The sequence below is a fragment of the Seriola aureovittata genome, chromosome 18 (genome assembly GCF_021018895.1).
Source record: "Seriola aureovittata isolate HTS-2021-v1 ecotype China chromosome 18, ASM2101889v1, whole genome shotgun sequence".
Classification (NCBI taxonomy): Eukaryota; Metazoa; Chordata; class Actinopteri; order Carangiformes; family Carangidae; genus Seriola; species Seriola aureovittata.
Genome location: NC_079381.1, coordinates 24,632,501 through 24,649,919, shown reverse-complemented (window position 1 = coordinate 24,649,919; position 17,419 = coordinate 24,632,501). Strand labels below are relative to the sequence as shown.

Genomic DNA, 17,419 nt, shown 5'->3' with positions numbered 1-17,419 from the left:
ACAGATTCAGGAAAATTATCATCTAATTAATCACAAACTTTAAATTTAGGCTCAAAGTTTATTAAATTTAAGACACTGGATGAGTTGTCCTGTTGTTAGCGTGACCTGTTGTTAGCGTGTCCTGTTGTTAGCGTGACCTGTTGTTGGTGTTTCCTGTTGTTAGCGTGACCTGTTGGTAGCGTGTCCTTTTATTAGCGTGTCCTGTTGTTAGCATGTCCTGGCGTTAGCATGTCCTGTTGTTACCATGTCCTGGTGTTGGCATATCCTGTTATTGGTGTTTCCTGTTGTTAGCGTGTCCTGTTGTTAGCATGTCCTGTTGTTAGCATGTCCTGTTATTGGTGTTTCCTGTTGTTAGCGTGTCCTGTTATTGGTGTTTCCTGTTGTTAGCGTGTCCTGTTGTTAGCGTGTCCTGGTGTTAGCGTGTCCTGTTGTTAGCATGTCCTGTTATGGGTGTTTCCTGTTGTTAGCATGTCCTGGTGTTAGCGTGTCCTGTTGTTAGCATGTCCTGTTATGGGTGTGCCCTGGTGTGGGTGTTTCCTGTTGTTAGCGTGTCCTGGTGTTGGCGTGTCTTGTTGGCGTGTCCTCAGTGTGTTTGACCTCCATGTCACTGATGGTGTGACCCAGGGAATGTGGGACAGAGACAGGACGGTGTGTGGCGTTGACCTGGATATGAAGCGTCCTCCATACTGTTAGTGTTTGTTCTGCAGGTGAACCAGAGTCAGTTATGTAACACAACTGAACCAACACCTGATCTGTACAGACTGAGACACTGATCAGCTGTGGCTGCTTCACCTGATCAACCTATATATACATATATATATATATATATATATATATATATATATATATATGAAAATGTTAGAGGATGAACAGGTTAAAACATAAACACACACCAGTGACTGGAAGAGAGAAAAATTGTGTTTGCGGAGAAAGAATTGAACATGATGTCTCATTGTCTTCTAGTTTGTTTTATTTCTGTTCAATAAAATAAAAGACCTTCTATGATTCTATTATTCTCACCACAGCTCCACGTGCTGTTGAAGCTGCAGTTCCTCCTCTTGGCCACTAGATGGAGGCAGAGTGTTTCTTCTGTTGTAGAATAACATGAAACCATCTCTGAGCACTGACAGGTTATTTTAGGACTTTACCAACTAAATAATGTGAATACAGTTTGTTCAATATTTTTTATTTTCATATGATTAAACACATGAAGCTTCTCGGACGCCATATAAAGTTATATGTATATATTTAATATATCTATTATGTTTATTAGGCTATTTTTAATTTACGCTCTTTGATATTACAGTTGACAGTCTGGAAAGTTTTGAATGTGTTTTCTACATTTCCTCTTTGGGGATTTGAACCAGCTTTAACCATGTGAGGAGGATCACTTTCCCTCCTCCTCTTCCTCCTCCTCCTCCTCCTCCCTCCACTCAGCAGGAAGGAGGAGAAAGGAGGAGGAGTGTCCAGAGATCTGACGCAGTGGAGCCGCCGCCTCACTTCCACTCCCCGCTGCCAGGAAGAGCCACAGCGGCTCGGAAAGCCCAGAGACAACCACACGGATCAACCCGGGGAGAGCGGCACAGAGGACGGGGTCTGGAGGCGATGAGGACGCCCGGGACGGACGGAGTGGCCCCGCGACACCGGAGCTCGAATTTGGGCTCGAACCCGGAGCTGTAGCCGCGGCCGTCTGTTCTCATTGTGTGCGGAGTGGCGCAGGAGAAAAGGATGCCTCCGCGGCCGCACACGCTCCTCCTGCTCCCGTCGAAAAGCTCGATTATTTCCCGACTCGGACCGGCCTTTGTCCCCTCCCTGACGGGGGGGTTGTTGTTGAGGAGCGCGCTGATTTCTGAAGGAGCCCGTCTTCCATGCGGCCCGCTCAGGAACCATGAAAACTCTCAATGAAAACAAGGAGGAGGAGGAGGTGGAGGTGGAGGTGGGGTCCGGCTGCAACGCCATGGAGGACAAGGAGAACAATCTGAAAACGGCCAGGTTGTGGAGGGATGCCGCCCTCCGCTCCCGGAAGCTGCGGAGCAACCTGCGCCAGCTCACCCTCTGCTCCAAGAACAACCAGATCACCCTGCCCGAGGACATAGCCGAGATAGAGGTGCTCAACCTGGGCAACAACTCCCTGCAGGAGCTGCCCGACGGGCTGGGATCCACCCTCAACAACCTGCGCATCCTTGTCCTCCGCAGGAACAAGTTCACGGCTGTGCCCCGGGTGGTGTTCGAGCTGGGGCAGCTGGTGGAGCTCGACATGAGCCACAACTGCCTGAGGAGCCTGTCTGAGGGCGTGGGGCAGCTGAGGGGGCTGAAGAAGCTGTGCCTCAGTCACAACAAGATCCAGAACCTGCCGGCTCAGATCGGGGCGCTCCAGTTTCTGGAGGAACTGGACATCAGCTTCAACGACCTGCACGGTCTGCCCAGGTCCTTCTGCGGCCTCGCCAGGCTGCGAACTCTGGATGCAGACCACAACAAGCTGAACCAGTTCCCCCCTGAGATCCTGGCCCTCGGTGAGCTGGAGGAGCTGGACTGCTCCGGGAACAAGTTCGAGGCGTTACCGGCGGACATCAAGAAGCTTCAGTCCATCAAAATCCTGTGGCTCAGCAGTCTCCACATGTCCGCCTTACCTGACGCCTTCTGTCACCTGCATAACCTGGAGAGCGTGATGCTGGACGGGAACAACCTGACAGCGCTGCCGCCTTCGTTTGGAAATCTGCAAAGACTCAAAATGATCAACCTGTCCTCTAACGAGTTTGAGAACTTCCCCCAGGTGATTTTAAGCATCACGGGGTTAGAGGAACTTTACCTGAGCAGGAACAAACTGACTCATATTCCTGAGGATATAGGTCACCTGGAGAAGCTGGTGAACCTTTGGCTGGACAACAACAACATCACGTACCTGCCCGACTCCATCGTGGACCTGGAGAAGCTGGAGGAACTCGTTCTACAGGGAAACCAAATAGCCATACTGCCGGATCATTTTGGAAAGCTGTCCAAAGTGAACATATGGAAGGTGAAGGACAACCCCCTCATCCAGCCTCCGTACGAGGTGTGCATGAAGGGGATCCCCTACATCGCGGCCTATCAGAAGGAGCTCGCGCACTCCCAGCTCGCCGTGAAGCCGCGACTCAAACTGGTCCTGATGGGAGCGAAAAACACCGGGAAAACGTGGCTGAGGCGGAGCATGGTGAGCAGGCCGCAGGACGCCACAGGAAACCAGGGAAACAAAGGGATTGAGGTTACCAACTGGGTGGCGGACGCCGATCGCTGTCTAACATTTCTGGTGTATGACCTGTCAGGGAAACAAAACTATGACCTCATCAAACCCTTTTTCCTCTCCCCCGGCGCTCTGTACGTCCTCGTGGTCAATCTCAAGACGTATTCGCCCAAGAACTTTTACACCCATGTTGGATATTTCCTCCACCTCCTCAGTGCCAAAGTTCCCCACGCTGTCGTGTGCTTGGTGGGCACGCATGCAGACCTGTGTGGAGAGGTGGAGGTGGAGGAGAAGACTCTGGACATCCACAGACAGATCGGTCTCCAGGAGAAGAGGGACACCCAGAGCCTGAGGAGCCTGGCTCTGCAGGTGGACCAGGCGCTGGAGCAGGGCTACAACGTCCGCTCCTCCAGCCCCCACGTCCTCTTCTACGGCGTCTCGGACAGGAACCTGCGGCGGAGGAAAGCCCAGCTGCAGTACATGCTGAACCACCGGCTGCAGATCCTGTCTCCTGTCCTGAGCGTCAGCTGCACGGAGACGCAGACGAACGTCCAGAGGCTGAGGGAGAAGCTCATGTCTGTCGCAGACCACCGGGAGATCTTCCCCAACCTCCACCGCGTACTGCCGAAGTCCTGGCAGATGCTGGAGGAGCTGCACTTTAAGCCCAAAGACTTGTGGCTCTCGTGGTGGGACTCGGCCCGTCTGGGCCTCCAGGCCGGACTGACCGAGGACCGGCTGCAGAGCGCCTTGTCCTACCTGCACGAGAGCGGGAAGCTGCTGTACTTCGAGGACAGTCTCACTCTGAAGGAGTACGTGTTTCACAATCTTCCACGGTTCATTGCAATTCTCAACGTCTTCTTCCAGAGGGACGAGTCCACGCTGCTGGACCGGCTCCTGTCTGAGGGGGAGAGGGGGGACAAGGGGAGGGTGAGTCTGGTCATAGAGGACGAGAAGGGAGAGAACCTCAGGGTGACCCACCTGCAGCACCACGTGGAGGGCTTCCTCCAGCACGGCCTTCTGCCCTCCAACGTGATCCGCCTGCTCCTCAGGCCGCTGATCCAGACGCAGCAGGACCTGCACCTCATCATGGAGCTGCTGGAGAAGATGGGCGTCTGCTACTGCATCAACAAGCCGCGCAGCAAGCCTCTGAACGGAGCCACGGCCTGGTACAAGTTCCCCAGCTACGTCAGCAGTGAGGAGCCCCGGGCGGAGGCGGAGGCCGACGGCGGCGGGGCTGGCGGCGGCGGCTCTCTGCCTCACTGTCACTTCTTCTCCGTGGAGCAGCTGCACATCCAGTATAGCTTCCCCTTCCTGTTTCCTCCCGGACTTTTCGCTCGCTTCAGCGTGCAAATCAACAGCCACGTGGTGCAGAGGTCGGACGGCCGGCACCAGATCTTCGCCTACAGAGGTAAAGTCCCCGTGGTGATCAGCCACCGGCCCGCCAGAGGGAAGCTGCAGGCGGAGACTCTGTCCATCGCCAGCCACGCCTCACTGCCCAACATCTGGACGGCGTGGCAGGCCGTCACGCCGCTGGTGGAGGAGCTGAACGTGCTGCTGCAGGAGTGGCCCGGCCTTCACTACTCTGTACATATCCTCTGCTCCAAGTGCCTGAAGAGAGGCTCGTCCAGCCCACACGCCTTCCCAGGTAAGACCTCTCCACACACCTGCCTCCTGTTTATACAGCTCGTCACCATGGTTACCAAAAACACAACACAGCAATATCATCATCTGATTTACACTTGGTGGATACAACAAGTCTTACAAGAGAAACTGATGTAAACCATCAGTGCTGCGACTTTTCATTCTCACAGTCACACAGAACAAAAAGATAAAATAATAAAACACTAAAAGAGAGGAGATGTGTTAAAGTGAGAAAACCAGAAATAAAAGTAGAGACTAAAGAAATAAAGAAATAAAAGAAGGGTGTTAAAAGGAAAACAATCATAGAATAAAAGGACAAACCAGTAAATAGAAAGATAAATAAAGAAAATTCAATTAAAAGCCACAATAAAAGGCATGATTGTATTATTTTATCCCAGAGACTCAACAGTTGAACCAAGACAGTGTGATGCTGCTGTTGGACAACGACCTGACACTGAACCAATCACAGAGGAGCCTGAGGCGTTTGTTGTTTCTGACTCAAACTCACCAAAACTAAAGAATCTCTGAACTCTCTCTTTAACCAATCACTTGATCTGCTTTTAATAACTAATGCGATAACTGGTCATCTGTTTTCCTTCCATCCACTGAGCCCCCCCCCAACACACACACACACACACACACACACACACACACACACACACACACACACACACACACACACACACACACCACACACACACACACACACACACACACACACACACACACACACACACACACACACACACACACACACACACACACACACACACACACACACACACACACACACACACACACACACACACAGCCCTATCATCCTCTGTGTGTCTCTGTTTGCTGCAGCGCTGAGATTCACTTCGGCTCAATATGGAATTGATTTAGTGTGTGTGTGTGTGTGGTTGTGTGTGTCTGTGTGTGTGTGTGGTTGTGTGTGTCTGTGTGTGTCTGTGTGGGGGGTGGGGGGGTGGGGGGGGCAGCACACAGTAAGTGGTCAGCCGCTCTGTAACAGTGTGATTGGATATAATCAGAAGCTAAAAGCTTGAATTAGATTATCGGCAGCTTCCTGTCAGACGAGACTCTGACCTCAGCATCAGGAAACATCAGGTGATCTTAATAATAAAAATAATAATAAGAGGGGGGGGCAGAGAGATAGACAGAGAGAGAGACAGAAAGAGAGACAGAGAGAGAGACAGAGAGAGAGACAGAGAGAGAGACAGAGGGGGGGCAGAGAGACAGAGAGAGAGACAGAGAGAGAGACAGAGAGAGAGACAGAGGGGGGGCAGAGAGACAGAAACCAGGAAGTACTCCGAGTTTGAAAAGTGTGATTGGAGCAAAGTAAACAGATCTTTATCTCGTCGTCACTGAGGCGTTAAACTCAGTCAGCGGCGAGCAGGAGATCGGGGGGGGGGGGGGGTCAGATACAGGCTGGTTCTGGTGACCTGGTTCTGTTTAGTATCTGGGTCCTGGTCTGAAGAATTCCTGGATCATCACAGTCTGTCTGTGACTGATCAATAATCAGAGCTTGAGACTCTGCTGTCGTCATGGTAACAACAACATGAACAACAGATCATGTCTGTTTGTTTACTTGTCAGTACTGAACTGATGTGCATCACACTTGGTGGAGGGCTGAGTCCTGGTCCTGGTCCTGGTCCTGGTCCTGGTCCTGGTCCTGGTCCTGGTCAGAACCTGGGAAGAACCTGTTACACAAACAAACAGTGAGAAGCTCAGGGTCAGCAGCAAGTTGGCGGCACACACACACACACACACACACACACACACACACACACACACTCACACACACACACTCACACACTCTGCAGAGCAGAGTGTTTGTTCTGGCCTTTTATGGACGTGATATTTTTGGCTCCACAGAGACTGAACTCCTCAGGTCTGATCCTCATCCACTGTGTGTGTGTGTGTGTGTGTGTGTGTGTGTGTGTGTGTGTGTGTGTGTGTGTGTGTGTGTGTGTGTGTGTGTGTGTGTGTGTGTGTGTGTGTGTGTGTGTTGGATTCCCTCCCTCAGTGAGTGTCATGTTGTCTTAAATTTAGCCGGACACAGAATTAGCTGCAGCTCGGACACAGAGGACGATGATCCTGACTTCAGGTCAGACTCAGAGTCTCAGACGTGTTTTAAACGTCACGGCTGATCAGCTGATTATTGGCTCCAATAATCAATCATCTAAAATAAACATCAGAAAACAAACTCTCAGAGCCTCAGGTGACAGGTTTACCTCCGGCAGCTAGATGCTCAGGGTCAGAGGTCACGCTGTGGGCAGAGATCTGCTTGTGTTTCCCCTCAGTGTTTGTGTCAGTGAACGCACCATGAAGCAGCTTCCTCGGTAACGAGACGTTACCTGGACGTACCTGCAGGTGTCTGAGTCTATAATCGTGCGTGCGTGCGTGCGTGCGTGTGTGCGTGGCAGTACTCTCACTCCTGCTGTGGATCCCGTGTCTCAGTGCGACTCGCTGCTGCTCAGCCGGTTCCTCTTAATCCAGTTAAAGGATCTGTGGGGATTAAACCCAGATCCAGATCCAGCAGTTGAACAGCGAGTCAGTCGCAGCTGATTCATCTCACACTGTCACAACACAGCAGACAGAGGAGGCGGGGCCTTACCTGTCTCTCAGGTGTGTCTCTCAGTGTTTGTTCCCTGCAGACACACACACACTCACGCACATTGTGCCAACATGTGCAGTGTTTACTCTGAACCTCAGCCCGGTCTACTTTCACTTCCTGATTGAGAAATCTGGATCAGGCCTTGTGCCCCGCCCACCTCCGTCAGACCCAGACTCAGTCTGAGACCAGAACCAGAGACTAGCAGACGGATCAGAGCAGTTAGCGCAGTTAGCATCTTTTATTTGTTTATGTTGTTTGTTAGCTTGTAACTGGCAGTGGTTGACACAGTGTTAGCGTCTGTGCTAATGCTAACTCTCTCTCTGTACTGACGAGGTTTCAGGTGTATTTAGCCCCGCCCCCCGTCCCCACCAGTTAACAGGATTGGTTCCTGAGGTCTGTGACATGAAACCCTGAGTCTGTGTTTAAGAGTCTGTGATTGGTTCAGTGCAGGTCACGGTGGAAACACTCAGTCACGGTGCTGATGATTGTTTCATCGTCATGTGTCTGTATCATGTAAAAACGTTGTTAACGAGGTGAAACTCTGGACTCTCATTAGTCTCATGAACAGAGATGAGTTTGTTTGTGTTGTTGTTGCATCAGAATGATTAAAGCAGAGACGCGTGGACGTCCTCGCTCTGTCCTCGCTGCAGCTCTGTGTTGCCGTGGTGACGTTTGGAAAGACGGCGTCTGCAGCCAAAGGAAATACCACTGAGCTCTGCTGCTCTAACACTGATTACAGTAAAAACACTGAGCTGCTGCTGAATGCTGGGAAATGACACCACCTCAGTCTGCGGCCAAAAACCACAGAGTCGGAGCGAGATGTGGACTGAGGTCTGAGGTCTGAGGACGATGAGTGAGACGCAGGTTCGGATCAGAGTTCAGATTCACATCATGAACATCAGGGATAGAGCAGAGCGTCAGTTTCTCTCCAGAGACAGATCTCAGCTGACGGCGGCTCTGAACAGAGTCTTTGTCCCAGCACAGAGGGTTACCAGACCGTCGGGTCCTGGTCTCAGGCCCGAACAGAAGCTCTTTCATGAGGGAGCCGGACCGGGTCGTTTCATCGCTGCACAAACCAGCTGCTCAGTGAAGACCTGAACCTGAGAGCGGTCTGTGGTCTCTGCTGACGGCTCCAGATAATCCAACGCATCATCCACTTACACCACTGTAAATGTCACGTAGGATAACACGGCTAAAAACAGTGCCGACTGAAACTCAACCAGACCACTCTCAGATCTGAGGGGGGGGGGGCTGAGGATTGTGTTCAGGTCAGAGGTCATCGTGTGGCTGAGATCAATGTCTTCTCTGCTGTCGGTGTCAGAACAAAGGCCCCCGACAGACTGAAGTCATTGTCCCCCCTCCCTCCATGAAACTGTGTGAGGGACTCTATAATCCATCTCTATGATTCATCCATCCATCATCCATCATCCATCCATCATCCATCCATCATCCATCCATCCATCATCCATCCATCATCCATCCATCCATCATCCATCCATCATCCATCATCCATCATCCATCCATCCATCATCCATCCATCCATCATCCATCCATCCATCATCCATCCATCCATCATCCATCCATCCATCATCCATCCATCATCCATCCATCCATCCATCATCCATCCATCCATCATCCATCCATCCATCATCATCCATCATCCATCCATCCATCCATCATCCATCCATCCATCATCCATCCATCCATCCATCATCCATCCATCCATCATCCATCCAGTGGTTCTCACACAGATCACTGAGCGGACGTCCTGAGGACTTTCAGTCACATCACATGATCTTCATTAATCTGGTTGTCATGGAAACTTCACGTTGTCCACATTGTTGATCCTGTATTTTATTTGAAGTGTAGTTGTTCTGTGGCTCAGGTTGAAACATGTCCGACTCTGAACGTCCTGATCTTTGTCAAACAGCAGAGTGACTGTGATAGCTTAGCTCCTCGTTAGCGCAGCTCCCACTGAAAGGTGTACGTGAGTAATCCGGTCCTGTTACATCACCCTGCAGTAATCCTGCTGTACTACCTCAGACATGTGACGGGGGGGGGGGGGGCGTGAACATGGAGGATGTCCTGTGATGATGGTGCGTCCCTGATCAGCTGATTGTACCGTGACGGCTCGTGTTCAGACTGAGGAAGACGAGGCCGTGACTCATTAACAGACTGATGAACTGAACAGGTTCATCAGAGACCACATCCAACACCGCCTGCAGGTTTCTGATGCTCAGACTGAACTCTGGGAAATATTTCCATTTGTGTGTGTGTGATCACAAAGTGAAGAGAAACAGAGCGATCCATGCGGTGATGATATGAGCTGTAGGTTTTATATGAGGAACAGAAACCCTCGGACTCAGAGTCCTCTTCCTGTTTCACCCTGTTCTGTGGAGGCGGAGACAGGAAGTGCTCAGGAGGAGTCCGTCTCTCTTGTTTCTGACCTCATTGTTCACAGACTTACAGTTAAAGATGATGAACAGTGAACAGCTGTTTTTAAAATGACACTTGATATGTGTGAGGAGTTTCACAGATTTACATCGTCAGTAGGAACCAATGAGCTGAGAGCCACAGAGATAGGGGAAGGTGTTGACAGACGGACTGACACACTGTTGGTCTGAGTCTAAATCACACAAATATAAAGAAGTAAATACAAAATAAATGAAAATAATATGTAAATAATAATATATCTCTAACCAGAGATCACGGGAAAGTGAAGACACTGATTGGTCGTCATGGTAACACGATGAGCAGCGTCTTCTGTGTCTGTGCTGTGAACATATTAGTGTGTGGCAGATCCCTGCTCAGCGGCATGAGGGCAGCTTATCTCGTTACACAGCAGATGTTAGCAGCTGGAACACACACACACAGTGAGTGTGTGTGTGTGTGTGTGTGTGTGTGTGTGTGTGTGTGTCCAGGGGAATCCCAGAGCTCTGGAGTCCAGATGTGGTTCAGGTTCACGACCTTGTGAACTACAGAAGAGAAATTTGAAACATCGACACTTTTCCTTCCTCGTGTTCTGCTTCGTTTGTTTGTTTGTTTGTTTGTTTGTTTGTTTGTTTGTTTGTTGACAGTGTGACAGTGTGACAGGAGAGGGAGGATGCACCTGTGGACTGAGCAAGGATTTTCATATAGATAGTTATAGTCATAGTATAGACGAGCCGCTGCTCACTTCTGTTGTGGCTTTTCTATTTGTTTTGTTTGTATTTGTGTTGAGGCTTTTGCATTGTTGACCTGTCCAGGTAAATCCTCCTCAAGATGAGTATCCCTCCACCACACCTGTGGATCTACTTTTCTCTGAGTTCTCCCTGTTTCCTGACTCTCTGGAATGTAAATAAGAAGAATATCAGCTGAGACCATCAGTCGTCTTCTGATCCTCACACACCTACACCTGGTCTCAGACTCTGGATCAGGTCTCAGACTCTGGATCAGGTCTCAGACTCTGGACCTGGTCTCAGACTCTGGATCAGGTCTCAGACCGTGGATCAGGCCTCAGACTGTGGATCAGGTCTCAGACTCTGGATCTGGTCTCAGACTCTGGATCAGGTCTCAGACCGTGGATCAGATCTCAGACTGTGGATCAGGTTTCAGACCGTGGATCAGGTCTCAGACCGTGGATCAGGTCTCAGACCGTGGATCAGGTCTCAGACTGTGGATCAGGTCTCAGACCGTGGATCAGGTCTCAGACCCTGGATCAGGTCTCAGACCCTGGATCAGGTCTCAGACTGTGGATCAGGTCTCAGACCGTGGATCAGGTCTCAGACTCTGGACCTGGAGAGTTATTTGTGGAGGTTTCCTGTGCGGTGGAAGTAGGCCACACATTCCTGAGGATCCAGCTGCCGGTCGGAGCGGATGAGTCTCCTCCTCTGTTTCCACAGTCTGATCCTCTGCTCCAGTTCACAGATCTTCATCCACGACAGACTCTCACTCCTCTGTTTCTACAGAGTCTGAGAGATCAGAGCTTCATGGGTCGTTTCCTGTTCAGACGACGTCCTCACTCATGTTTTCATTTTAAAATCCGCTCTGTGTTTGAGGTCCGTAACACACCTGAAAACACAGATCACATGACCGTTCACGTGCACTGAGCATGTGCATGCTGGTGTAAACAGGAAGCAGATTGTCTGCTCCACTGGTTCAGACAGGTAGAGACCAGAGGTGTTACAGTTGTTGAGCTCTCACTCTCACACACACACACATGCACGCACGCACGCACACACACGCACGCACACACACACACACACACACACACACACACACACACAAACACACACACATACACACACACACAGGATGAGAGAAGCATGAAATGGAGTCTGCTGACTGACAGTGTGTGTGTGTGTTTGAACACAGTCAGTGTTAATCCTCAGGCTGAGCTGATGGCCTCTCTGTGTCTTACAGCAGCAGCCCCCCCCCCCTCCCTCCCCCCTCTCTCCCTCACCCCCCCCCCCCGCTGCTCTTCACATGTTCTTAAAACTCTGCTGAACCTGTTTTATTTTGAAAACTCAGGGGTTGTGTTTTATTTTGAAAACTCAGGGGTTGTGTTTTATTTTGAAAACTCAGGGGTTGTGTTTTATTTTGAAAACTCAGGGGTTGTGTTGTAGTCAAGTGTAGAGATTGTTTTCGTTTGAAAACTAAGTTTTAAAATAAAAAGTTGTGTGGACGCAGGATCAGACCCGGTTCCTGGGTCGTCCACTAACCACGAGGTCGGTGGTTCGATCCCCGGCTCCTCCACTCCACATGTTGAAGTGTGTGTGTGTGTGTGTGTGTGTGTGTGTGTGTGTGTGTGTGTTGTGTGTGTGTGCGTGTGCATGCATGTGACTACAGTGTAAAGACGACCTTTCTATCTGGAGCAATTGTGCTCTTAAGTTTAGGAACTTCATCTCCCATCATGCTTTAGTGGATGTCAACAGGAAATGTAGTGTGTAGCCGATGCTGCAGGAAGGATGATGATGATGATGATGATGATGATGATGAAGGAAAATCTGAAGCTGGAACAAAGAAACGAACCAAAAAAACGTCACACACAACCCCCAACCCCGTGCGTGCGTGCGTGCGTGCGTGCGTGCGTGCGTGCGTGTGTGTTTATGGGACAGCCGGGGTCGACTCAGGTGGATTAGGTTTTATTTTGTGACATAAGCTGATTTCACAACATCACATATGATCTTTTGTTCTGGGACCTGAGCCTGACCTGCTTCACAGCTGTGTGTGTGTGTGTGTGTGTGTGTGTGTGTGTGTGTGTGTGTGTGTGTGTGTGCGCGTGCATGTACGCGTGCATATGACATTTCTATTTTAGACTGGAGACAGTAAATATTTCATCAGTTTCTGCAGGATGATGAGTGGCGCAGGAGGAAGATGAACACTGACTCTCAGCTCGTTTGTCTTCACACTAATAAAAATCCATCACAGCTGAGTCTGTCTCCTGGTCCTGCTTCAGTACCTGGTCCTGGTCCCGGTCCAGTACCTGATCCTGGTTCTGTCAGAGGGTGTGGACTCAGTCGGTTCCACTGATTGGCTGCAGGTCAGCAGATGGTGGAATGAAGAACCAAAAGTTCTTTAAGAGTCGACAGTCTACTTGTTTACTTGTCTTAACATTAGCTCACTAGGCTAACTCACTAGCACTAGGCTAATTAGCAAGTTTATGTATTAAATTTTCCTTCTACATTGTTAAAGTCACATGACACTTGGATTATTCAGATGACAAAATAGTGGATGAATTTATTGCAACAAAAAAAAAAACATTTCCTCGCCAGAGACGGCGGCCATCTTGCATTTTTGCATTGTATCAAAAGGATGAGAGGATGAGACTCACCTGGGCAGATCCATCACACCTGTGTGGTGTGGTTGACAGGTCAGGTTTGCTGATGCTCTAACACACACATCAAGTCTCTTCAGACATTAACACAGACGCTCTCTGGGTTTAACCTGGATAGATTATAGATTATAGATTATAAACCCATGAAGATGTTTTGGCACTTCCTGTTTGCACATGTGCATTATGGGGGATTTTGTAGTTGCAGCAAAGCAAAGCTGTATCAGATCTGTAGCTACATCCAGGTTTATGCTAATATGCTAATCACGCATTGGTTAGTGATAAAATATGAGTTGATTGATTTATTTCCTGCGTGATGAGCTGAGGATGTGAGTGAGTGACTGAATGAATGAATGAATGAATGAATGAATGACTACGTTCATGTTCATCGCAGCGGAGGTTTCCTCTGGTTCAGACTGGATGTGTGAGCGGTTTGTCAATGAAGCTCAGTGAGACTCCAAATGTCCAACGTCCCAGTGGGAGGTTCCTGGAGACAGGAAGACTTCTCCTGCTTCCAGAGAACAGGCCGCTTCCTTTTAAGGCCTTCAGCAGAGGAGGAGGAGGAGGAGGAGGAGGAGGAGGAGGAAGAGTTGGCAGGGAAACAAGCCGAGCAGGAATGTAAATGATTCGTCTACCTGCTGATGGTGTTTTGGGGGGGGGGATCTTCACATTCCTGTTTCTTGATGTCAGGTCTTAGTGGGTCAGTGTGTGACTCCTCTCAGTCACAGTGTGAGGAGGAGGAGGAGGAAGAGGAGGAGGAGGAGGAAGAAGAGGAGGAGGAGTCAGGCTGTGACCTAGTTCAGGACACAGCTGGATGTATGAGCTGCTTCAGAGGAAGAACTCCGACTTTAAAAAACATGAAACACAAACAGAGAGGGAGATGTGACGTAGAGAGTTATTTAAAACCATCTCTTCTTCTTCTTCTTCTTCTTCTTCTTCTTCTTCTTCTTCAGTTGTCACCTTGAGCTCGCTGCATTTAAACTCCACAGGAAGCAGAGTGTGACTTTCAAATGTTTCAGCGTCAGAACTGATGAAAACACAATATTATCCGTCCTAAACATTCAATATAATATTCAATTATCTTACATATATATGGAAATCAATATTAAATATTATATGTATAATATAATATTATTATGTTAGATGTTAGAAAGTGAGATTTTTTATCTTAACTGTGTTTTATAAAATAAGTAGTTACTGCACATTGTCTGTGTATGGAGCAACACTGATGGCTGCAGTGGATTTAGTTGATTGTACATATTTGTCTTTATGGATCATTTGTGACGGATTAAAGCGAATTCTGTTGATCTGGGATTAGAACCTGGATTGTGACATGAGGTCCTGAGACTGAACATTGATCTGAATGTGGCGGCTCAGAGTGTGGATCATATTCAGGTTCGTGATCCAACAGTCAGGTCAACGTGTGTGTGTGTGTGTGTGTGTGTGTGTGTGTTGCTGACAGGGAAATCAGGTCAGTCTGTGGTTGGCAGATAAATCCAGATCAGGGTCTTATGGACATGTCCTGAAAACAGGTTTTAATATGTGAATGTAATCCAGGACAATAACAGAGTGATGTCATCATGGCTGAAGGAGGCGGTGCTTGTGTCTGACAGCAGGGGGCAGCACCTGCATACCTGTGACTCGGAGATGTCTTCAGTCCTGATCTGAAGGAACTGAGACTCGTAGAAGGTCTCTGGTCTCTGTGGAGTAAAAACTGAAGACCACCTGAGAGGTCTGGACTCTGTGTGTGTGTGTGTGTGTGTGTGTGTGTGTGTGTGTGTGTGTGTGTGTGTGTGTGTGTGTGTGTGCGTGTGTGTGTGCGTGTGTGTGTGTGTGTGTGTGTGTGTGTGTGTGTAGGGCCACACGTCCTCACACCCATTTTAACCTTTATTAATCTCCAATGTGAAAACATGAGTGAACAGTCACCACGTCACAACAGGAACAATGGCCGCTCACAGGAAACATCAGCTGCTGCTCTGAGCCTGAAACCTTACTGCTTAGTGTGTGTGTGTGTGTGTGTGTGTGTGTGTGTGTGTGTGTGTCCTGAGTGAGTGACATGATATTTTCGTCTCATTGGAATTATATTACATTTGAATTATATACAAAATAGAATTATATTAAAATAGTTTTTTCAAGATACAAGGTTTACTGTGACTTTGGTACATCACCAACTATAAATGTATAAATTATATCAATTTTAAATTATAATAAAATTATAATAATAAAAACAACCTCAGCAACATGATGAATATAATAATCACAGCAAATATTAATATTATTATTTTTATTATTATTATTTTTATGTTATAATAGTTTAATCCTCTCTGTCATTATATTAAAATTGTGCTTGTTAGTTTAATCATCATATGTTTAGATCATCAGAATGTTTATATGTAACATCTTCGTTTGTAAAAAAGTATAAAGATATAAAGATGTAAAGTATTGAATGTTAGTAGATGAAATCCAGTGGGTGTGTTCAGCTGCTCTGGTCTGAAGGACTCGGCGCCCCCTGCTGGTCAGAGGGTGGATCAGGTCACATAAGACAGATGTTCCTTTATTAACCCACAGTGGGACATTAGCAGAGTCACAGTGATGATGTAATATCATCCAAAATAATATCAAATAATATGATATAAGGATTATAATATAAAATGTACAATTACATATAAATAATATTAAATATAACAAAAACAAACAAACAAACAGTAGCAGATAAAAGTGACACATGGTGTTGTTGTTGCAGCTGATGATGTCACAGGTGATGATGTCACAGTACAGGTGTGTTGTTGTTCCAGGTGAGCTGCTGAGCCAGCCGCGGCCCGAGGGTCTGACTGAGATCATCTGTCCAAAGAACGGCTCGGAGCGGGTCGACGTGGCTCTGGTCTACCCCCCCACTCCCACCGTGGTCAGCCCCTGTCTCAAATGAACCCCCCTCCCCCCAGGCCTGGACCTGACCCCCCCCCCCCCCCCCCCCCCCCCGGTCCGGCTCGTCTCACTGTGTCACCTCTACAACCCCCCACCCCCCCACCACGCCCACTGACCTGAACCTCCGGCTGAAGCGGCGTCACCTCCTCACTGCCTCACATGTAGGTACCTCTGATGTCATCACAGTGTAAACACCAGCTGATCATGTGACAGCTGTCTGACCTGATGATGTCACTGATGATGTCACTGTTGATCTGTGTCTCTTCTCCTCCAGGTCGTTTCTGAGTCATCACTGACACTGAACTGTTTTTAAGGAGAGATGATGAGCTCGAACTTCAGCCTGGCCCCCCCCCCCCCCCCACCTGTCTCCTCTCTGACCCCCCCCCCCCCCCCCCTGTCTCCTCTCTGACCCCCCCCCCCCCCCCGTCCCCGTCTCCTCTCTGCCCCCCCCCCGGTCCACAAGCTTCTCAGTCTCTGTCAACAACCAAAATGTCCTTGATTCATTTCTACACAAAACCCAGAGTCCATAGACAGAGACCAGGACAGAAGACAGAGAAAAGGACAGAGACAAGGACAAAAAACAGAGACCAGGACAGAGACAGAGACCAGGACAAAAAACAGAGACCAGGACAGAAAACAGAGACCAGGACAGAGACAAGGACAGAGACCAGGACAGAGACAAGGACAGAGACCAGGACTGAGGACTGAGACCAGGACTGAGGACAGAGACCAGGACAGAGACAAGGACAGAGACCAGGACAGAGACAAGGACAGAGACCAGGACTGAGGACTGAGACCAGGACAGAGACCAGGACAGAGACCAGGACAGAGACAAGGACAGAGACCAGGACAGAGACAAGGACAGAGACCAGGACAGAGACAAGGACAGAGACCAGGACAGAGACAGAGACCAGGACAGAGACCAGGACTGAGGACTGAGACCAGGACAGAGACCAGGACAGAAGACAGAGACCAGGACAGAAGACAGAGACCAGGACTGAGGACGGAGGATTTCTCCTGGACTGTCTTTAAGTGTCTGATCGCGGCTCTGTGTGGAGAGGACGACCATGAGGACATCAGGACAGAAGACATGAAGACATGTACATATGTGTGTCTCTGTGTCTCCAGCAGAGGACAGCCTGTTTCTGTGTCATCAATACGTTTGACAGATTATTGATAAATGATCCACAACATGATTAACATT

At 49.0% G+C, this 17,419-nt stretch overlaps 1 protein-coding gene across 1 annotated transcript; it reads left to right on the top strand.

The window, feature by feature from the left end:
- Window positions 1–1,301: 1,301 nt before the first annotated feature.
- mfhas1 (multifunctional ROCO family signaling regulator 1) lies at window positions 1,302–16,253 on the top strand. The gene is made up of 2 exons (XM_056403268.1): window positions 1,302–4,865; window positions 16,086–16,253. Exons 1-2 carry the CDS (start codon window positions 1,889–1,891, stop codon window positions 16,214–16,216), a joined length of 3,108 nt encoding a protein of 1,035 aa, XP_056259243.1. The 5' UTR covers window positions 1,302–1,888; the 3' UTR covers window positions 16,217–16,253.
- Window positions 16,254–17,419: the final 1,166 nt, after the last annotated feature.

What these genes read in the sequence shown, in the direction of transcription:
- mfhas1 (XM_056403268.1), top strand. Translation starts at nt 1,889, where the DNA reads ATGAAAACTCTCAATGAAAACAAGGAGGAGGAGGAGGTGGAGGTGGAG. An exon ending in CAGCCCACACGCCTTCCCAG is followed by an intron (nt 4,866 to 16,085) that starts GTAAGACCTCTC and finishes TTGTTGTTCCAG; the next exon opens with GTGAGCTGCTGAGCCAGCCG.